Raw genomic sequence first — 24,275 nt, forward strand, 5'->3', positions numbered from 1 at the left:
CAGATGGTTTATTTACAAAATTACTCAATTTCATGGCAGGACATTTGGAAAGTGCAAAAAAACAGGAGAAATCACACACACATGCAGACCACACTCACACCACATGGCACACTCATAGCCCTGCTATACTGCTGCTATACCTACACTGAAGAGCCAACAAATACGCACACACAACTTTTTTCACTGCCGTGTGTTCATTAATGAGATCTCATCAATGCCAAATTTTTATCCTTCTCTACTTTGCATGCTTTCACCAATATTAGCCTCGTTATGAAAACTCTAACATCATTTTAATGGCACGCATAACTTTACATTTTATAGTTACTATAAAAATAAATTGTATTTGACCAAATCCCCTGGCTTTTAGATATTTAGATTTTTTTTCCCCTTTTGGTGTTTTTTACCCCATAATGTGAATAGCATGAAGATAAACATATCTGTGCATATATCTATGTACATGTATCTAGACACACATATCTATATATGTCCTTTAGATTATTTTCTCCAGAATTTGGAGTTACTGGGTGAAAGAATTAAATTCTATGAATACAAGTTTCCCAATATATATTAGACAAAAATTTCTGAGTTGGTTTTTCAAATATTTAAATATGTCATAAATACATATTACTTTCTGAATTTTTTGTTACATGGACTTAATATTTAGAAATTATATGCACCTTATAGTCATCTGTTAAATGCATACTAAACATTAGTTCTGCTGTCTGCACCTCAAATGAAAGCATGTGACAGAGACTTCCTGCATGCAAAATCATAAACATTCTTCAATTTTTGAAAATCAAAGGTATCACCCATCTACAACAAACAGCAAACATCATAAGCCCAGACTCCTCATGTTAATCCACACATCTGGGCTTGGATGTTTGAGAAGATGGCAGGACAAATATTGAAGTCCAACTGCCTTGGAAAGGTTTGGGAAACAACAGACATGACCTGGAGAATGCAGCAGATCAATACAATGGCACCCAGTGGGGCATGAGCCATGGAGGTCAGCTACTGAGAATTACTGTTGGCCTTAGGCAGTCTCCATCCTGCCACTCAGAACCTCCCAGCAAGAATGAGAAACGGGATAACAACTGAGGCTGGCCACATCTGGGCCATGAGTGAAAGATGAGCTCATTCAAGTTTTTGGTCCTGTCCTCTGTGCAGCCAATGGTCCTCTGCCCATTGAGCACCCAGGCCAGGATGCAGACAAGAGCACAAGCCAGATGCAGTAGCCTGGTCACCATCACTCAGTCCCACTCTCTGGCTTCTGATATTATTTATTGGTACCATAAGCTATGTAGTTGCTGACGTTGGAATGATCTTCCCTCTGTTTTATGCTCCTCCACCCACTGTGTTATTATTGGTCACTGAGCTCTGGTCGATTTTCTCTAAAATATCTTTTAAATTTATTTCTCCTTTTCATCCCTGTGGGAGGGCTCTTGTGCAGACCCTCCTTTCCTCTTCCAACAGCTATTGAAAAAAGGGAAACGGAGGTAGCCTGGGCATTAGTGTCATCCTGGCCTGGTCTGATCGTGCCTCTTACTAAACAAAATGCCTGGAGTCATTTAGATAAATTCTCTGGCCCCTTCGTGTCCTTATTTAGTCATTCATTCCACAATATTTGTTTGAGACACCATGCGTGGCACATCTAGGCACTGACTTTAGCGTGTGGAATAGGACATATAGCAGTTCACTGCCCTCACGGAGCTTTTATGGGAAGAGAGATGACAAAAATGAAAATAAAGATAATTTCAGAAATAGATGAGTGTTATAAAGGAAGTAAACCTGTGGGAATATGATGGAAATGATGTGGAAAGAGGAGCTACTTTGCCTCGTTGACGCGGTGATATTTGAGACCCCAGAGCAAGAGGAGGTCAGCAGTGAGAGGGCCTGGAGAGAGAGGTCCAAGGAAGAGGAAACAGCAAGTGCAGTTTCTGAGGAGGAAACCCGTGTAGTTTATTCCCAGTACAGAAAGAAAGACCACGGTGATTATCAGGAAACATGGGTGGTTGTGGGCACTAGACAAGATCATTTATGCAAAGCACTTGGCACATGAAACAGCATGAGTATGACTGTACGACCACTATTAACTCAACTGATACTCCCTCCTGAGGAAGGTATGTTACTTTCCCCCTACGACAGCTCAGAAACCTGAGGACGGAGAAGTAAGACAACTTTCTCAATGAACACAGCTGGGATTCTCACTCCTGAGCCTGCTGTCTCCATCAGGCGGAGCTGGGGCAGAGGGAGATAAAGTCAATTACTCAGTTATCCAGTGAGGAGATGTAGCCTTAATAGAGATTGACAGCATTTATTTTTAAAGGAAGAATATTTGTGCTCACATAGAATTCCGTAGCTAGGGATTTCTTAATAATAAAGCCATTCATGAAATAACCAGTTAAACTCCTTAATCCTATATTTATCTATTCAATACATACTTTGGGGCATAGAATTACAGCTCTTTTTCATAATGTGACTCACAAATATTCAAATTGGAAAGAAACATGGGAAAGCCTAAGTTCCGTCCCTCTGCCCCTGGGGAAGTCAGGCTACATTCCCATTTCACAAGTGAGGCAACTGTGGCCTCAGGCTGCTGTAATAATTTGTCCAGAAATCACACAACTAGAAGTTGGAATAAAACCCATACCCCAAACCCCCTTAATCTTCTGATACAGACTTACTGAGTGATTGCAACATATGGAACAGTCATATCAATAGAATAATCCTTACTAGAAAAATTCAAAAAGTGAGTGAGGACCAGTTTCATGGGGTTGCCACATAGAGGTTCATGGATTAGCTACTGTCTCAGTAAAATGTCATTATAGTTCAAATGTTATAAGTATCATTCCTGTTATAATAACAATAATAACAGCCTATTATAAGGAAATGGCCTACTTTACATATGAGCAAACTGAGACCTAGAGCAGGGAAATAATTTGTTCAAAATCATAGAGCTATTTAAAAAAATCTAGGATGAGAGACTTGACTCCAAGTCCAGTACTGTGAACACTGAAATCCCATGCAGTGCTACCTGGGTACTTGTCATTAATTAATTCCAGAACTCCCGATGAGTGCCAAAACTGAGTACTGAACGATGAAGCATTTTCTCTTGCAGGGCGGCATTATGACTCATACAAGTTCTAGCAAGTGTGATGAGTCCCAAGTAAGCACTGAGTGCTGAAACATTTATTTTTCTCATAAAAATGCCATGAGTACAGGGTTTAATGAATTCTAAAGCCAAAGAGTGCCAAGGTATGATTGTAATTTGGTACCAGTCCAAATCCAGGCAGGAAATACAAGGCACTCTTAAACGGGGCATTGGAGGGGAGTTTAATGAAGGGATTATTTGCAAAGACATGGGCAGGTTTTCTGGGCCCCACAGGCTGATGAAACACAATGCTAGCAACAGTGAAAGTTATCATTTCTAGACTGTAGGTGACCAGAAGATGAAGAAAGCCGCAGCTGTTGCTATAACTATCATAGATGGCTTCACAACAGCAACGCTGGCCTTTGGAAGTGCAAAACAACTACTGTCAACTCGATGCCACCAAGGAGGGAGCCCAAAGAAACAATAGCACAACCTCTTTCTTTCCCTCCTCTCTGATCTTCTGTTGGCATTTCCCATTGGCCAAACCCAGTGGGTAGCCAGAGGGCAAGTTCCCATCCCTAGAGACCCAGAGCAGCAAGTGGGATAGAGGTGGCTCAGGATGCCAACTGGACATGTTTTCCAGATTCTGTCGTCTTAAGAACCAGGAGTTGGGGATCTACAGGACCAGTGACAGTTCTCAGAGTCAGTCACACTGTTCTTGATTATGCGTGTGTGTTTTATTTACATATATATGTTTTATTGATTTGCTTCATAATAACATTTACCCAGTTGAATCTCAGTGCCCTCACTCAATCAAAATAATCGATTCACCAAATTAAAGCTTTTTTCCACAGTGTCTGTTTTTCCCAATTCCATGACATCTTGGAGGCTGACAGCTGGCTCACTCATTTTGTTGATACTGAGTAGATAATTATAGGATTAAGGAATGTAACTAGCTATTTCAAAAAGGGCTTAGTATCAAGAAATCCCTAGCTTCTCTACTCTGCAAGCTCAAATACTGTTTCTTTAAAAACGCATCCTGTCAGATCTGTGGCTTTATCTCCTTAGTGAATAACTGAATGATTCACTTTATTTCTCCATGCCCTATCTAAAGTAATTACTTTCCCTCTTTATCCAAAGGACAGGATGGTTACAAAAGGTTACTTACTAGATAATGGTAAGGAACAAATGCAAAAAATAAAATAAAATACTTGATTATATGTGTTTTTTTAATTTACATACATGTTTTCTTTATTTGCTTCGTAGTAACATTTGCCCAGTCAATCAGTGCCTCATTCAATCAAAATAATTGATTCACCAAATTAAAGCTTTATTCCAGGGTTGTTTGTTGTTGATGTGAGCAGATGCAGCAAAGCAAATGCGACAAGGTTATTATGAGGCTATACCACTCGCAACCCATGAGCCACCATCATCTCATTGCCTTGCGTAACGGCGAGGCATAATTTCCTAACTTTCCCTCAGATTTCTGGTGTCAAATACAGCATAGCATTCAGTGTTTGGTTTGGCTTGGCAGCATATTGATCACGGAAAGGTTTGGATGTGTCCCTTCACTGGGGAACTATTAGCATTTGGCTGTTGGATTTGTTGTCAAAAAGTGACTTGAACTGCCAACACACTGCCAATTAAAAAATGACAGTAACCTCTAGGAAGTTTTTTAAAAAGTATTTAACCTCCTGACAATTAATTAATCTTATGCCAACTCCTTAGTGACTTTAGCTAAAAGCTCTGACCAGGGCATATAGTCAGGAAAATTTTTGGAGTTAACAGAAGCATAACCTGTGAGGGTTTGTAAACTGAATTTGCAATTATAAAGCAAGCTTTTCCAATTTCATCATCTGTATGAGCTCAAAAAATGTTGTGATCAAGTTCTCAGATTGTTATTTTTACATATGTAGCAAACATCTAGCATTTACTATGTGGCTGAAATGGTTCTAACTGCTTTGCACAGTTTAATTCATTATATTCTAAAAATAACCCTATAAAGTAGACATTCTCTATTATGCACATTTTACAAAACCGGCAACTGAGGGATGAGAGGTTAATTCACTTGCCCGAATCATCTCATCAGTAAGAGGTGTGGGGCGTAGAAGGCAGAGTCTGTGTACTTTATCACTTACTTAGTTACATTCAATGTTTTGGTCAGTTTTACAAAAAAAAAAAAGTCTTTTTCCACTTACCTATTCAACATAGGACACCCTTGGGCAGCCCACGTTGTCCAGAGCGACTGTAGTCTCTGGACCTCAGTCTCATCAGGCACAAATGGGAAGCACAGGCTGTGTCTCATCTCCTCCTGTATCTAACACTGCAGGAATAAATGGGATGGCATTGCTTATTTCTAGCTATGACAATGGGCATTCCAAAGCTAACATACAATTTCCTTTGTTCAGGATACTTCACTATCCATGGAAGGCAGGATGTGGGAAAAGTTAGAAACTCCACTTACCCCAGTTTTAATACCAATCAGCCTATTATTTACTTATTGTAAACTATGCATTTTACTAATTAAAAGAGTTGTCCCTTCCCTTTGTATGATCTTTTACATGTTTTAAAATTCTTTCTCTTGCCTTGGCTGCTGTGGCTCAGTTGGTTGGAGCATTGTTCTGTAACCAAATGGTTGCAAGTTCAGTTACCAGTCAGGGCACGTACCTAGGTTGCAAGTTCAGCCCTGCATCCAGGTGCGTGCAGGTGCATATGAGAGGCAACCAATTCAATGTTTCTCTCTCTTCCTTCCACTCTCTCTAAAAAAGCAATGAAAAAAATGTCCTCCAGTAGGTATAAAAAATTAAAATTTTTTCTCTTGACTATCTCATTTTATCTTCATAAAGCTCTTGGGGAGAATAACAGATCATAAGGGTTATAATCTTCATTTAACAAAGTGAAAAATGGAGCGATTAAGTGGCTTGTCCAGAGTCACATAAGGGTTTAGTGACAAATAGAAGGATTGGCATTCTTTTTCCTGGTCTATCATGGATCTAGCAGGAATCTTCATTAAATCATGAATGAGGGTTGTATAGGAAAGCCAGAGGCAGGAATCCCAGGACTACGATTTCCCGTTTGGCAGACATGGACATAGAAGACTTTTACGGAGCACTAACAATGTGAAAAGCAATAGTGCCAGGAACAGGGGAACACATATGCCGTGACGTCTAAAGGCTGACCTTGTACTGAAATAGGCAGACATGTATATGGATCACTCACACACAATGACTTCAAGTAAAATGCTGTGAGAGGCAATGCAGTAAGTTAAGAGCAGTAATGCTGGGATTTGCCTTTTTGGTTCAAATTCTGGTTCTGTGACTAACTAGCTATAGAAACCTTAGGCAAGTTTCTTACCCTTTCTGAGTTTCAACTACCTTTTATTTACAGTGGAAATAATAGTAACAAACATTATATAAGGTCTGTCCAGAAAGCATTCAGCCACGCACTATGAAAAATAGAGACATTTACTGATGAAGATACAAGATACAAGAAACATTCTACCTAGGGCAATGACACCTCAGTCCTCTTCAAAGTAGGCACCTTGGGACCTCACACAGTTCTCCCAACATCTCTTCCACTGTTCAAAACACTGTGCAAAATCCTTTGTTGGAGTTGCCATCAGCTGCCCAGTCGTATTTTCCTGAACCTGATTGACAGTCTAAAATCTCTTCTGTTTTAAGGGCGATTTTAGTTTGGGGAACAGCCAGGAGTCACAGGGTACCAAATCTGGGCTGTAGGGGGGCTGAGTCACCTGGGTGATTTGATGTTTCACCAAAATTTCTGCAGGCCTTCCAGAAACTTTCCACAGATTCTCGGCCATCTTTCAAGTGTTTGTGCCACACTTTTATTTGTGCTGCCCTCATTGCATCATCCCCCGAAAGCCTTCTGACTCATTCAAATAGTTTCTACGGAAGAATGTTCAAGCTGAACACAAAATGCAGATTCATTGCTCTACCTGTTCAGTCATTTTGAATGTGATGGCCACACAGTACACATGCTCACTCAATGTCATCTACCTCCCCCACTGACTAGCACAGTAAAGCCGTCATTGTTCATGCATGCACATTCCAGTGCACTCTCCTTGGCTGCCAGGTTACATCAATGTTGTGAGAACCATTCTCATTATACTAACAATGGCTTGAGTTTTTCTGGACAGACCTCATATATTCACCCAAAGGATTAAATAAGTATGTGAAGTGTTTACAAAAAGTAATTGGCTAATAAGTGGTCACTAAATGTTGGCTGCTGATGCTGTTATTCTACTACTACCTCAATGATCATGACCTCTACACTCAGAGAGATGAGGTTAAATTTTATCTCAGTGCATTTCACAAAGCAGCACCTTTTGGAGAAGAAGCATCATTTAATGGGAGGTAGAAGAAGCAGAAGGAACATTCCATGTCCTTGAAAAGATAAAACTTAAGACAGTCACAAGTGTGTAAGAAGGAGAAACAGTCTGAAAATGTTAGCTGAGACCAGAGTTTGAAGGTTCTTGGGGCAAACATCAGTCTGGACTTGACTTCGTGATAAAGGGAGGTAATGGGGAGCTGTTCAAGACTTTTACTTATTTATTTTTATTTCAGCTGTATTGAGTTATGTGGCATATAAAATTGTAAGATATTTGAAATATAAATCGTGGTGATATGATATGTTATACATTGTGAAAAGATTCCAGCCAGTTAGTTAACACATCCATCACTTTATATATTTATTCATTTTTTCTGGTGGGGTAAGGATATTTAAGTTTTACTATCTTAGAAAATTTCAATTGTACAATACAGAGTTATCAACTATCATCACCATGTTTTACATTGGATCCTCAAACCTTATTTATCTCATAGCTAAAAGTTTGCCCAACCTTACCATATCCCTGCCCTACCTCCTGCCCTTGGCAACCCATTTTTTATTGTTTCTATAAATTTGACTTTTTACTTTATTTTTCATTTATTTTTTTAAGATTCCATATATAAGTCATATCATAAAGTGTTTGTCTTGCTCTGTCCGGCTTGTTTAACTTAGCATAATGCCCTCAGGGTCCATTTATATTGCCACAACAGCAGGATTTCCTTCTTTCTCATGGCCGAATAATATTTTATTGTAAATCTATACCACATTTTCTTTATCATCTGTTGATGGACACTTAGATTGATAGAGATTCTTAGCTGTCATGAAGGTTGTTGCAATAAGTATGGCAGTGTGGATATCTTTTTGATATCCTGTTCTCATATATTTTGGATATATATCCAGAAGTGTGATAGCTGATTCAAGATGGGGAACTCATCCTTGTTTTGATTGTGTTTTGAGATGGCTAGAGCTAGCCAAGGGTCATGGGTCAAGGGTCTAAGTCCCGTCTTAGAAGAGTTGATGGTGAACTTGAAGTCAGAGAAAAGACTAGCAAAGGATCAAGAGCAACATTTAAAGACAAGACAAGAAAACGGTATTAGAACTGTCAGCAACAGCTAGTTGGGTAATGATTTCTGAATCAAGATATCATCTGAAGCTCAGAGTGAGAAAATGACACATACATAATTCACATGAACTTCCATCAAGATGGCAATGTAGGCAGACATGGCTCACCTCTTTGCATGACCACATCAACATTACAACTAAAATACAGAATAACCATCACTAAGAACCATCAGAAATCATGTTGAATGGAAGTCTGACAACTGTGGAATTTTTAAAAAACACATCCATCCAGACTGGTAGGAGAGGTGCAGATCTTGAACAGGTAGATCTCTCACTCATGTGTGGTGGATAAAAATTGGGGAGAGATATCTCAGGAATGAGCAGTCCCAACCCCATACCAGGCCTTCTAGCCCAGGGTTCCAGTGTCAGGAAGATAAGTCCCCACAACTACTGGCTGCAAAAACCAGAGGGAATAGAGTTGTGTAAGAAACTGCTGGAACTCCTGGCAGTTCCTCTTAAAGAACCCACCTACTCAGATTCACTCCTCTGAGCTCCAGCACTGGAGTAGCAGCTTGAAAGACACCAGTAGTATACAGGGAGAAACCAAAGTGTCCGGCATCAACGTGATCAAAGGTCATTGTCCCTTTTCTAAACCCTCCCCCCACAGAGCCGGTAAGCTGGTGCCATATCTGAGACTCCATCAACCTGGCTAATACTGTTTGATCCACCTTGGATATCCCCAGAGACTCTGCCCCACCCAACTTATGGGCCCACCCAAACTACTTTTTCCATATGAAAGGCTGGTCTTGTCTCATGCTTCACAACTTCCTAAATTCTATCCAACAAGCATCAAATGGTCTCAGTGAGCCCCAGGCCCAACACTAGCAGGAAGGGAGGCCCCAGGCAAAACTCAGATGGGACCTTGGCCTGTACCACCCAGGAAACCCCAGGGTCAGCACACCCAGTGGACAGCTACAGACCACGTTGGAGCAACACCACCCTGACCTACACAGCTGGTCCTCTATGGAGGACAGAGGTTGGTGGTAAGTGATCACAGCCAATCCTTGCAGTTAATTGGCCTGGGCAAATCCCTCCCACTGATTTGCCAATAGCAACTAAGACTCAACTATAAGAGGAGGGTATACCAGCCCACAAAAAGGTACTCAAGGACCCAACTTGGGTGATAGGGAAGGCTGTGCCACTGGACCCTATAGGACACCTACTATACTCGGCCACACTACCAAGACACATGGTCAAAGAAGCTCCACTTAATACGTAGGAACAAACAAAGGGAGGCCACCAAAATGAGGAGACCAAAAATCGTGGCCCAAATGAAGGAACAGATCCAGAAAAGGAAATCCACAAAATGAAGATAAGCAATCTATCAGATGCAGAGTTCAAAACACTGGTTTTAAAGATGCTCAAGGAACATGGTGAGGACCTCAACAGCATAAAAAAGATCCAGTCAGAAAAGATGGATACACTAATTGAAATAAAAAATGATTTACAGGGAAACAACAGTAGACTAGATGAAGCTGAGATTCAAATCAATGATATGGAACTTAAGGAAGCAAAAACAACCAATCAAACAATAAGAAGAAAAAAGAATTCAAAAAAGTCAGGATAGAGTTAGCAGCCTCTGGCACAGCTTCAAGCATTCCAACATTTGCATCATAGGGGTGCCAGAAGGAAAAGAGAAAGAGCAAGAAATTGAAACCTATTTGAAAATAATGAAAGAAAACTCCCTAATTTGGTGAAGGAAATAGACATGCAAGTCCAGAAAGCACAGAGAGTCCCAAACAAGATGGATGCAAAGAGGCCTGCTCCAAGACACATCATAATTAAAATGCCAAAGGTTAAAGATAGAGAGAATCTTAAAAGCAGCGAGAGAAAAGCAGTCAGTTACCTACAGGGGAGCTCCCATAAGACTGTCAGCTTATTTCTGAAAAGAAAATTTGCAAGTTAGAAGAGACTGGTAAGAAATATTCAAAGTCATGAAAAACAGGGACTTACAGCCAAGATTGCTCTACCCAGCAAAGCTATCATTTAGAATCAAAGGGCAGATAAAGAGATTCCCAGACAAGAAAAAACTAGAAGAGTTCATCATTACCAAGCCATTATTATATGAAATGTTAAAGGGACTTATTTAAGAAAAAGGAGAAGATTAAAGCTAGGAACAACAAAATGTCAATAAATACAAATCTATCAACAGTTGAATCTTAAAAAAACAAACTAAGCACACAGAGAAGAACATGATTCTTCTCCTATTCCATGATTCTGTCTCTAAGAAGAACAGAGACAGAATCATGGGTACAGAGAGCATTTTGATGGTTGCCAGTTGGGAGGGAGTTATAGGGGACTATATGAAGAGATGAGGGGATTAAGATGTAGTTACAGAATATCCATGGGGATGTAAAATACAGTGTAGGAAATGGAGTAGTCAAAGAACTTAAACGCATGACCCTGAACATGAACAATGTTGGGGGTATTGCCTGAGGGAGTGGGCAGTTCTGGAGGGAGGGAGCCAAATGTGGAAAAATCAGGACAACTGTAGTAGCATAATCAATAAAATATAATTAAAAAAAAACAAATCACATGATCTTCAGTCAAACGAGAGAACTAAATCAAGAAATTAAATCACTAACCCAAGACCTCACAATTACTCAGTGTCAAAGGAGGGATTTCATCCCATTGTAATGCCAGAGTTTCAGTCTTCACTAGACTTCTCTGCCTAGAAAAGAGAACAAATGCTTCAATACAAGGGGACAGTCACAGAAGGGAGCAGATGGACTTGAAACACAGTGTGAATGTGCAGTGGAAACACTGGGGGACCATTGGAGGCATTGAGTAAAAGATAGGAAAGGGAGGTAGTGATTCCACCAAAAGGATACTGGTGGCATGAAGCAAGACAAGCAATGAAGAAAGCCATGAACATTAAGAAAAGAGGATCATTTTACTTTAGGTACGGCTTAAAGTGTCGGAAAGACACAAGCCATTCCTGAAACATATTTTATTGTCAATTGCTGTATCATTTTTGTTCAGGTTACCTGTGTGATGAAATCTTTTTTCTTCCCACTTGATTTTTCCACTGTTTTCTGAATTGTTACTTTGGGCCAAAAGGGATGGAATGACGACTGCTTATAAGAAGCTACATAGGAGTTTAGATAAACAAAAGCCTTTTCTGTTTTTGTCTCTTGTATTAATGACTTCATAACTGGCCACTTGTGCAGTTTTTATTAGAAGCCATAAATACCTGGCTTTGCATTGACCTAAACAGTAATATTTGGCCAAAACATGAGTCCAGCGATGCTAGTTTCTGCTCATTTCCTTTATACCCTGATGGGCACAAGTTCTTTACAGGAACACTGGCCCATCTTTGCCTGTCAGATTTCAGAGGGAAAAAGAAAAGGAAGAAGAATAATAACAACAAAAAGATAAGTTCTGGGGATGAACTAACAGAGGAAACCTATTCACCTTTCAGCAAAGCAGTTTCTCTTGAGACTTCAGGTAGAAAAACAATTCCACAGCAAACTGTAGAGTTTTCTGAATCTGCTTGGATATAGGCATATTCTCCAGTGAGTTTTCCTGGAGGTAATAAAAATCACTTTTAATTTATCTCAGTGAGAGTGTGCAATTAATTAATGCTTCAGATGGGCAGATGTGGCAAAATCATCACAATCAACAGCAGAAAGCCAGAGTATGGATTCCTATGATGCACTGTATACTATGCGAAATGCTTGACATACATTATTCCATTTAACCTTCAGAATTATGGTTCAAGTGCTATTCAAGAACTATTATCACCACTTATCAATTGAGGAGAATAAAGACTTGAGGTTTTAAGTGATTTGACCCAAATTATAAAGCTACTAAGCAGCAGAGCTGGGACTCAAGCCCAGGTCATTTAGTCATTTGACAAACTTTATGAATAGCTACCACATGGGAGGCATTAATCTTGGTGCTGAGGTTGCAATCATGAACAAGCCCATGAACTCTGGAACCACACTTCCCAGGGCTCATATACTGGCTGTGGCACTGTGTGACCATCAGCAAATTGCTTAACCTCTCTGTGCCAATGTCTTCACCTTTAGAAAAGAATACGGTGTGCCCGTGGGAATTTTACGAGTTAATGTATGTGAAGTGCTTACACAGAGCAAATGCTGGAAAGGGTGGTTTGCTATTATTTTCACATTTTTGAGACAAATAGAAGAAAGTCTATCAAAATTCAAGAGAAACTCTATTGGTAGGGCATTTTTAATTTAGTGTACTATCATGGGCTATCTTTCCTCATGTTTCTCTTCAGGTGTCTCTCTTTGTGTTTCCCTCCATTATAAATTTTTCTTTTTGATCATAGGTGCTCTCAGCTGTTGCATTTCCTGGCAAAAAGAATAACCTAGAATATCAATCTTTTTATCTGCCTCTGTGTGCAAGTTCAGATTTCTTGTTTCCTTCTGCCTTCACCCTAGCATTTTCACTGTAGATTTTCTCTCTGTGTTTAATGACTGGCAGTATAATGTTTATTTCCCTCACTTACCAAAAAGTGAGTAAGACCCTCTCACCTATGAAATAATACCTCTTTTATAAGGGACCCTTCCTGACTTGTCACAGTAGTAGTATGCATAATGCTAATAATAAGCATTCTGATAGGTGATTATATTTAAAAATCTAAGCTGTGTAAACAGTAATTTATGTTTATGAATAAGGTAGAGACAATCCATTCATACATGCTGTGAGAAATAGCTCAAGCAATTTTCTTCTGATTAGTTGTATTTTATAACTGATTGAATTCAACCAAGAAGTTATAAAATAATTCAAGTTCTCCTGGAATAGAAATTACAGTGTCATTGCCAATATCCACCTCTAACTGAAAACATTCAAAATAAGTGGCTGTCATCAAAGTACTTTTCATTTTCCTGGTAATCTATGAATATTAAGTAGGTTAAAGTACAATTATGAAGGGCTTTTTGATCCTAACATACTTTTATGGTAAGAGTTGAAGAAACACATCTTTGAGTGACAAAAATTGGAGGGTTCTAAGTGTTCTGAGTGGCCTGGGAATGGCTAGGACTCCCCAGTTTTTCAGATGGATGGATTGCTTTCTATTCATGGGCCACACATGATCAACTTGGAGTGAACCACTCATGTATTTTACATGTGTGCCTGACAACAGCTCTTGGGGGGTGGATGAGTGAATGGCTGTGAAGACAAGAATTGAGAGGGCCCCCAGGCCTTTATATGTTTGAGTAAAACATTTGAATTTGGCAGAGTTTAAAGAGTTACTTCCGAACCTGGCCCAGGTTTGAACTCTGCATCCAGAGAAATCAAATGCTACAACAGGGAGAAGAAAGACAGGTTCATGTCTGATCCCACCTCCTTCACTCATCAGCTGTATAGTTGTGCTGACTTCACAAATTCCTTACCACTTGAAAATCCATTTCCTCAACTGATTTTAATGCCAGTCAATTTGAGTGTTGTGAAGGGTGGGACTAAGGAATGGAAGCTCTGAGTATATTGCATCCTGCAAATGCCTATACCAGTTTTTGGTGTAGAAAGGAAGGAAGGGAAAAAAATTGCTCGTGTCATATAAAATAGCTTTGGAAATCTTCTCCCAGGCAGCTGTATCTTTGTTCTGATAAGTCAGACTTGAATATTAAATGACAATCCTGTCTCCTTATTCCAAAATTTCTCAGGAAGAGTTTCCAATGCTGTAGTTAAGTATTGTCACAGCATTGTTTGGTATGAAGTTAAAATCTGGAGTAAATTAAGTCAAACTCTCCTCTAATACCTGCTACTGGACCCAGCTTCTGAATATTAATATGTAACATACCATTAGATGGTAATCATTCTTATCATGATGTTATTGTCATTCTGATAAAGTCACTACTAAATAAATTTAATAAATGGTAAAAATTAGGAGTAAAAATTCAGAGGGTATTTTTATAAATGAGATAAACAATATAAGTCAAGCCAGCTGAATCTTTGGCTTAAATGTGCAATTTTCCACCAGTGTGCTGCAAGAATTTTTAAAACATGCACGACCTGACTATTTAGTCAAGGTCACTGACTTCTTTTCCCTTACATTGTTAAATAAAAACAATGAGAGCAGTCAACACAATAGCCATCTGGGGTGAATGAATCAAAATTATACCTATTTTGTTGTCAGATCAGCCAAAAATATATTTTTTTGGTGTGCTACAGAATTTTAGTAATTAGTTTATGTGTGCCATGAGATGAAAAATATTGAAAATTGCTGTCTTAGACAAATCAATTTCAACTCAAATGGAATTTTAAAGTTATATTATCTATGATCATTTTATAATGAAGAGTGGGTACTTTTTTTAAAGAAAGGTCAGGTTACATTGAGAAATGGACCCCCATGTACATACTCCCACTTGGGTTGGCATGCTCCAAATAGTTATGCATTTATTTCACTTCTTCACTGATCACTTTTAGTGTGCCAGACCAGATGCTGTTGGATCAGTAGCAAGCATCTTGTTACTGAACCAAAGTGGGATTTGGTGCCCACCACCATCAAAAAGCAAACTCTAGAGGCAGAGGCTGGTGAGAAAGGGGTTTTTATTCAACTGCTCAACGATCTGTGAGAGTGGGGGACTCCCCGTCTCCAGGCTCATCTGGCTCATCTCTTCTGCAAAACACAAACAAAATCCAGCCATCCCCAGCAAGACCAAAACCCAAGGAAGTGTCCAGAACTCCTGCTCCATTTTCAAGTACCATCCTTTGGAGCTCAAGGTGGTTAAATGATCATCCCAGAGCTTATCTTGTTCCCAGCTGTTGTCTCGCTCCAGGCTCCTCCCTGAAGGCTGCATGCAGTGCCAGTACCACCACTGGCCATTTGGCTTCCAGTAGCAAGGTCCCAGGCTCCTGGGCAGTGGAGCCAGATAAGCCACTGGTGAATGTTCTCCTAGGTCAGCAAGAGATAGCCTTTCTCCTAGAGGCTATGGGCTTTGCCACTGTAGTCATGTGGCCAGTACACTATTCAAGTGCAAGTCCTGAGCAGCAGCCACAAGCTGGAGAGAATTTTCTTTGTTTCCCTGGGTTTTTATTAGTTTTGGGTGTGGGGCTGTATAGGTGCTTCCTCAGAATGACCAATTAACTTCTCAGACTTCTGTGTGCTCCATGAGGGTTCAACCCCGGACCAATCCCTTCTTTTCCCCAGGCTAGACTGACAGGCCTCTTTGGTTCAGCACCTCCCCTGCTGCCATTCTGGTCTCAATAGCTCTTGTGCCTGTCTTCCCTTGGTCTCCCCCTCAATAAGGCACCCAAAGAGGGTAGGAGTGCTTTCCCCCCTATCCAATTATCTTGCCAGCCTTGAACATGCTCAGTACAATATCTTCTCCTGCCACCATATTTCCCAGGGTGAGGGATCTGCTACCAGGAGTAGGACTATCTGCACCAAAGCAGAGTGTTAGAGACACAGGCTCGGTTGCCTGGGCAATGCTGCCTCACCACAGCCCTGGAAAACTCACCATCTCCTCTGGTGGCCCCTCCTATTCCCTGCCTTCCACCTGCTCCCAGCAGTCTGGACAGACTGTTGGTATTAGTCTGGCAGATCCAAGGAGAAGACACAGAGACAAGGGCCTCACAATGTTATGATACAACACAGCCAGGACGTGACTGTGTGTGCCCGAGCTGTGTGCTGAACCACCTTCTTAACAATAATTGACATTATTTTTCATAAAATGGCTTTGTTTCAGCATTGCAGGCCTTGCTTACAAACATGTATCAGGTCCACAGGCCTCACACTCATGTTTGTTTATGAAGCAGGATGTTCTATAGGTATGTTCTGGAGGGCACGGGTTGGCCTCAGAGAGCAACAAGTTTAATAATTATGAGTTGAGCTGTAATAAGCTCCTACTGTACTTTAAGAGAAGTTGTAAGAAAGGGGAGAAAGATGACTATTTTTAAAACTCATTCTGTTGTTCCCAAGTGATTTGAAGTTCAATTTCTAGCCCAACTGTGTCTTGACCTAAGGGGACAATAGACTCAGGAATAGAAAAACCTTGGCTCTTCAGAGACTTACTGTATTTTTTGGACTATACAATGCACCAGACCGTAAGACATACCTAGGTTTTAGAGGAGGAAAATAGGGAAAAAAAAAACCTTGCTCCACCACTGACCCCCCCCCCCCACCCACAGTGAGCCAAGTAAGCTACATTTGGGCTATAAGATGCACCCCCATTTTCCTCCCAAATTTGGGGGGGGAAAGGTGGGTCTTATAGTCCAAAACATACGGTAATTCTAAGGAACAAAGAACAAAGAAAGAGCCAGGAAACTCAAGGGTGTCAGGTTTGATAATTTATTGTCTGAATAAAATTAAATCTGTTAAAAGATGCATGAATTAAAACACTATTTGTATTCAGCTTGTCTCAGGATGCAAAGGCAGCACTGCAATTAGCAACTGAGCAAGATGTGAGTTAACAGAGACCTGGAGATAATTCAGGAGGCCAGAGTCCCACCTGGTTCTGGTTTTTGTCCCAGACAAACTCCTCAGCTTCCCACAACTTAAATTTCTCAGTGATAAAATGAGGAAACATGAACAGACTTTTGGTTCTTTCCAGTTCTGAGATCTCATCACTTCCACACCTTATTCTGCTCTTTTCCGATCAGCACATCATGGGCCACCATTCTAGAACCTGCACAAGGTGGCCAGGCATGGTCCCCCTGAGGCACTGGGGATTCAGTGGCTACCTGTTTTGTGGCTTTGAATATTTTATCCCCTAGGATTTTAGACCAAAATACTTATGTGTAACTGCTACTATCTCAGATAGCATGTTGACTAAACTCATGATTTTTGGTGTTAAAAAGCCAGGAATCAAATCCCAACTCTGTCACCTACTAGCTGTATGACCTTGAATAAGTTGTTTAAGCTCTTTGAGTTCCAGTGTATCCTGTGTAAAATAAGGGAAATAAAAAATGCCTCAAAGAATTTTTGTCAGCATTATAATGAGATGATATACAACCAGGCTTGGAGCTAGAGCTCTCTGTAGGGTGGAGGGGTTTATTAACAATCTGAGCAAAATGCTTAAAAAGTTGGACTTCAGGTTGCTAAAGACCCTTGTCTGCTTCATTACTAACTAGACATCTGACCTTGAGCAAGTCACTTAGAATCTCCAAGTTTCCTTTTTCCCATCTATAGATTGGGGATTATAATTACTATTTTGATGGGTGGTGTAAAGATTAAATGATATGATTGACTCACAAACTGCCCAGCACTCACTGGGAAAACCTGGTGAATAACAAGACCCGCTTTTATTAGTATTTTGTGTCATTTGAATATCTGTAGGTATTTTGGTTTGCTAGGGGTGCCATAAACTGGGTGGCTAATACAAGAGAAAGTTATTTTCTCATAGTTCTGGAGTCCGAAATCAAGAAGCCAGCACAGCTGCTTTTTCCTGAGACCTCATCCATTGGCTTGGAGATGGCTGCCTTCTTGCTGTATCTTCACATGGTCGGTTTCTCTCTCTCTCTCCTTATAAAGACACGAGTTGTATTGGATTAGGGTCCCACCCTTATGACCTCATTTAACTTTAATTACCTTCTTAAAGGCCACATCTTCAAATATAGTCATATTGGGGGTTAGGCCTCCAACATATAATTATATGGGGGCATAATTCAACCTCTAGTAGGGCCAGAAATCAGACTGCAGTAGATTAAGGAGAGAGCAGAAGGTAGGAAATGAACCCAGTGGATAAAGTCAACTTTTCTGAGATATTTGACAGAGCAGGAGAGGAGAGAGTTTGTCATTATTTTTGTCATTGTTGAGACAGCATGTGGCCAAGTAGAAAGAGCGTAAGCTTTGTCATTAAACACTTGAGTATAAATCTTGTCTCTTTTTTTTCTCCCATGTGACATCTGGCCACTCATTTTTTTTAAATCTCTATGAGACTCAGTACTCACAAATGTAAAAAAATAGACAATTACACCTCATATTGAAGTTATTGCAAGGACTAGAATAATATCAGTAGATCTCGTCTCCTGACATATAATAGGAGCTCAATAAATGTTAAGCATCATATTTAAAATCCCCCCAAAGCACGCTTTTCAGTGGTGGCTGAGTCTCATCACGTATTTCACAGCAGAATCGTGCTGTGCGCTTCAGAGTTTGCCTCTGGGAATCAGAGTTTTGATTGAGTTAGGTGGTGTCATTTTTTAAATTTATCATAAGCTGGTGATTGCTGATGATTTCAGGTGTGTTTTTAGAGCCTGCCAGCCTCTTGGAAATAGAAACAGCCCTTTGGCAGGTAGGAGTCATTAAAAAGTAAGGTACCAGTCAGCAGGGAAAATGAGAGAGCTTGCAGGCAGGCACTTCAAGTGTGGTGTTTTGAATATTGCATGTGCTGCTCATCTGATCACACACACTTAACTCAATTACACTGATCCTCTGGCCCTGGGTCCTTTGTCTCCATCTCAGCATCTGCAAGTCTGCGACTGCTAGGTAAGAAAGTTTGTTGGGCAGGTGGTTCAGACTGCTGTGTGGTTACAAAGGCCAAGAAGTTAATGAGCTGTTTTGTTTCTTGCCAGTGGAAGGGTGGCTGGGTCTAGAGGAGGTTATGCTATGATTGAAAGACTGCTCAGTGAATCTGATTAAAATTCCCTCTACTTTTGCCCATGCTGTGTTTCTCAGAACAATAGACAGTCAACACAGTGATGCCAAAGACGGTAGTTAAGGTCCACCAGTGGTCCACAAACCAGAGCCTGGGAAATAATTTTCTAGAGGGCAGCTAGGTAAGGTTCATGGGGCTCCACAGGAATGGAAACTCTAGCATCAATATCATTTGTTTATTGACTCATTCATTCATTCATTCATTCACCAAATAATCCTTTAGTCACGAAGGACATGAGACTCTATGTCAAGTCCAGAGGATATTCAGATCTGTAAGACATTACTCCTGTCTTCAGGTAACGCACAATGTAGAAGGCAGACATGAAGAGATCACACTGTTGTGCTTTATGTGCTGCTAGATGACAGGGATGTATCGTGTGAGAACTCTGACCAGGGAGCCGTCGGTCCTCATGGTGGAGCAATCCGGGGAGGCTTTAGAGAGGAGGCAGTAATAGTTGAATTGGATCATAAAAGATATATACATTTCACCAGGTGGAATAAGAAGAATATTTTAAGCTGAGGAAATTACACTAAATGATTCAAAAGTAGTTTACATCAGAACATTTTTCAAGAAATTAGTCTTTCTGTTTGTTGTTATCTGTTTACATTTAGATCTGGTCTGTGGCATTTATTTCTGCACTGGCAACTACAATAACTACAACACAGCCCAATGGATGAATAGCCATCATAGGGAGTACTATCCTCCTTCATTCTCTCTTGCTCAGGACCCATTGAGCAGCATCAGCTTATTTGCTCCAATGAACCAAAGAGAAAATTGAAGGAGCCCCATTTTGGCTTTTTTGATTTTCCTCATAAAGCCCAGCCTGAGGTCAAGTTGTTAAAGACTACCTTACATTGGCTGCTTTATCTCTTTTCACATCCTTTAGATGCACACCCCAAAAATTCTCATCAATTTTATCCCTGTGAGCTCAGAGTTGATTCTTGGTCTTTCCATCTGTTCAAGTCCCTTTTATTATTCTTACCCATCAGTCACTATTTCTGCAGTTCTTCCAGATCACTGTTGCAAAATAAAGTATTCTGACATAAAAAGTACAAAAGAAATATTTGCTTTTCCTTCCTCTTCCTCATTTTGACAAGCACAGCCATTCCAAGTGGCCGTATCCTCACCATATTAGTCTTTTGTAAACTCCTTGAGGGCAGTGATACAGAGGACATGCTGAGATGATACTTCCACGGACCTTTTTTCTCTGCTAAGTATGAGCTCTGGCCCCTCCCAGCCCGCAGTGACAGAGGGCGGAACTGCGTAGGTACAGATGTTAGTGAGAGGCAGCATTATCAAGTATCGAAAAGAATGTGACTTTTGTGATCAAAAGTGACTACATTTCCAGCTGACACATGAAACACGGAATTGGGAGTGCTGGTGGTCCTGGGTCCAGAGTTGATGACAAGAAGCTGTTCCCCTGGGCCTCGGCCCTCTGAGTTGGAAGTCTACATCTAAGAGGAAGGAATGTAAAAGAAGGAAGCCCTGACCCAGTATGAGGCCTGGATGCTTCTGCCCCTGACAAATCCTGTAGCTGAGGTTTGGACTGGTCTATGGCAGGAAAAATTCCTCAGGCCTCCAGTGGGCCCCACTGCAAAGAGTCTGGATCTAATTAAGGATGCTGCACTTTGAGAGCCAGCTAGCCAGATACTAACACACCCCACCTCCCAATGTGTGTCCTGCACGCCCCTGAGCAAATAGGCAGGTGTTACTTGTGGGAGGAAGGGTTCTATGAACAAATGTCCTTTGGGGTTAATTCAGTTAAACAAAGCAAAACAAAATTCTCTGTTGCAAGTTCTCTCAGAACTTTATATTCCTGTGTTTTGTTCCCAAACTACACTACCATTTACATTTCCCAAATTTGTATGGACTGAAAATTATTTTGCATAAGAGCATCTTAGAGAAATTATAGTATAAATATAATTTACAAAGCAAAGTGCAAGGTTTTATCATTTATCTGTAGCATGGATTTCCTTGGCTGCAAAGCAGGGTCTGGCCAGAAGTTCCCCTAGGCCCTGGTCCGCACAGTCGTGTGGACCAATGAAGGCTGAGTTTACACCAATCAAACTGGCAGCTGATTTTGTCTATGTTATTTGTAGCCCCAGGTGAAATACTTCATTTGAGAAGAATCCTCGTTTGGTATAAACAAAGTTTTATCTCACAGATGCATGATACAAGGGGGATGTTGATTGCTATTAAACTAAAAATCTATTTTTATGATTAGTACTTGGTATATATACACAAATCCCAGGTTTTAAGTTTTCTATTAATTTTTTTAACTTTTTATACTGTACTGAAAAATATTAGTGTAATAATGTCTAATGACTAAAAAATATTAAAAATATTATGTAGCCCTGGCTGGTGTGGCTTGGTGGATTGAGTGCCAGCCTGTGAACCAAAAGGTTGCCAGTTCGATTCCCAGTCAGGCCAGGTCCCCAGGAGGGATCACATGTGAGAGGCAAACAATTGATACATCTCTCACACATTGATGTTTCTATCCCTCTCTTTGTCCCTCCCTTCCTCTCTCTTTAAAAATAAATAAATGAAATCTTAAAAAATGAATTGTTTAAAAAATAGAATACTATGTAGAATTAGCCTGGCTTAATACTGTAAACTCTGGGAAATATGAATATGGTTTGGCAGTGTGAGAATCATTCCTCTGGAAAAATAACAGACATCTAGTGAGTATTTCTCTCTGCTTACCTGTGGATGAGCATGGGTGTGCCGCGACTGTCCCTAAGACTCTGCTTGCTTTCCCTCCGCAGACAGCGTGGAAGATGAGCTGGAGATGGCCACTGTCAGGCATCGGCCGGAGGCTCTTGAGCTCCTGGAAGCCCAGAGCAAATTCACCAAGAAGGAGCTCCAGATTCTTTACAGAGGATTTAAGAATGTAAGACCTCTCTTTTTGATTTTACCTTCACCTAGTTCTCAGAGGAGCATTGAGAAGTAAGAGGGAAAACGGAAAATATACCGTCTGTGAGAGCCCCATTGTATGTGCATTTCACACCAGTCTTTCCTCGATGTGAATATTCTCCATTACCACGCAGGCTTTGACTCACTTCGGCACACCAGTGCTCATACACTGTAGGCACACACTGGTCAAGGATGAGTCAAGGAGAAAGGTTTGTTCAATTCAATTATTAGTTAGGATATTTTTTTTCTTTTTCAGCTATAATGATATTATTTCAGTAAGCTTCAATTGTCTCTTCATTTTTAAACGTTAGTCCTAAGCTTGACTTGAAACTTAGCTATAAACTGGGTGCTGTCAAGGAAGTCCATTCCTGACACTGGAGAAAATTCTCAATAAGTCCGATGGTCTCTAAAACACCATGCCGCAGAGACTGTAGACCACAGGTGTCTGTAGGTAGCCCCTGCATCCAGTGTCCTGTGATGCAAGTGTGACTCTGGTACTCCTTCCTCAGTGATTCATCTTCAAAAGCAATGATAGTCCGTGGACACCAGAGGGCGAGGGAGGGAGACGGTGAGTGGTTCAGGCAATCGGTCTGACACACATTCTTATTGAATCTTTGGTATGTGCTCAGTGTTAAGCTAGATACTGCAGGTTATTCAAAAGGTAGAGAAGACATGCTTCTGTCTTCAAGGAGATTATGGCCTGAATATAAAGAGAGAAGACTTGCTGTCATGACTCTATCTGAAAGCAATTCATCTTTAAAAGTACCAATGGCTGTGGTCTTGTATAGAATGGCATGTACTACCCAAGATGCACTGTGTTCTTACACATCTGTAAGCCATAGTGAGATCCAAATTAAATTGCTTTGATTCCCCCCCAAAACCACTCTCAGAGAGACTCCAATTCCATAGCCCATAAAAGTCTATAGTGTCCAAAGATTTCTGCTAATTCCAGCCTCTTCAAATCTGACCACTTCAAATAGTACCTCCGTCCAACCTCACGCAGGCCAGATGGGAAACTCTGACCCTGCTGTGATATCCATAAAACGTTTACTCAGAGCACTGGCAACTGTAGCTAAGTTTTCAGAATATATTTATAGGGTTCCATCATGCATATTGCACACAACCTCCCACCATCTCTCTGACTCCATGGGGTCTCTCTCTGTCCATTTCTGCTCCTCACCACTATCCTTATCGGTGCACTCTAAATTTTTCTTCCCACAATACTCTTCCAAAACCTTGTTCTCTGTTATCACCCAGGCCTTTGTGGGGGTGCACTAGGTGGGGAGGACGGAGATATAATGGAGATGGGTGTTCACTACACAGGCACAAGACTCTCATTAAAAGGGATATTTATGTGTAATGTATGTAGATGGAACATATAAGTGAACACGCATGCATAAAGAGAAAGGGGTGTAGAGAATTATTAGTTATGCCTATGCTGCCAGTTTACAGACTTCAGAGTGAGCAAGACTTACAATGCAGCAGCTGCCCTGACTCCTGGCAGGGGCGAACCACTGAGTGGCAAGGATGGGAAAGGAGAGGAGGCGAGAAAGACCAAGTCTTGGCCCAAAGTAAATGCTAAGGAAAGGCTAATGTAACAGAATAGAACTTCAGATGCATTCTTGTGAACATCTTAATGTCTTTGCTCTAACTCAAAGACCTTTTAATAAGCAAACATTTCTTTTTAACATTGGATGGTTCATCACATACAAAGTGGCTGTTGAATAAAGGAGAAACTAATCCAGCCTCCCAGCATGCCCGCATTCCTGGACAGCTGATCTACATTATTACTCTACTTTCATCAGTGTAGGTCCCTCCCTGTGGGACCCCATGCCTTTCACCCCCTTGGTTGGGAATTGGAGTCATGGTTACTGCCGTCACTGACCTCAGGGGCCAGCATCTCTGCGACAGGTCTTATCCAAGGTGCACTTCACAAAATATCACCCAGGATCTAGAATCTGCATTCATTGATTTCTTTTGCATACTTGTTCTGTTTCCTATCTTCCCTGCCCCCCTCTTTTCCCAACTTTTCTTTCCCCCTTTCCTAACCTTCTGATCTCCTCTCTTCCCTCATTTCTCCATTCTATCCCCCCTTTTTTATCTTTTTGTAAAACCTTCACCCAAGGGTATGTTTCTTGACTTTTAAAGAGAGAAGAAGGGAGAAAGAGAGAGAGAGAGAGATATCAATCAGTTGCCTCCCATACACGCCCTAACTGGTTAGGATAAAACACACAACC

At 40.7% G+C, this 24,275-nt stretch overlaps 1 protein-coding gene across 4 annotated transcripts in view; it reads left to right on the forward strand.

The window, feature by feature from the left end:
• Positions 1-24,275, forward strand: part of KCNIP4 (potassium voltage-gated channel interacting protein 4) — a 413,387-nt gene that overhangs the window by 308,645 nt on the left and 80,467 nt on the right. For all 4 annotated transcript variants that reach the window (XM_053923250.2, XM_024573680.4, XM_024573679.4 and 1 more), the window contains exon 2: positions 21,891-22,015. In XM_053923250.2, the coding sequence (XP_053779225.1) occupies positions 21,914-22,015 (102 nt within the window). In that variant the 5' untranslated portion in view covers positions 21,891-21,913. The remainder of the gene's footprint in view (positions 1-21,890; positions 22,016-24,275) is intronic.

This window comes from Desmodus rotundus, chromosome 4 (assembly GCF_022682495.2).
Source record: "Desmodus rotundus isolate HL8 chromosome 4, HLdesRot8A.1, whole genome shotgun sequence".
NCBI classification, from domain to species: domain Eukaryota; kingdom Metazoa; phylum Chordata; class Mammalia; order Chiroptera; family Phyllostomidae; genus Desmodus; species Desmodus rotundus.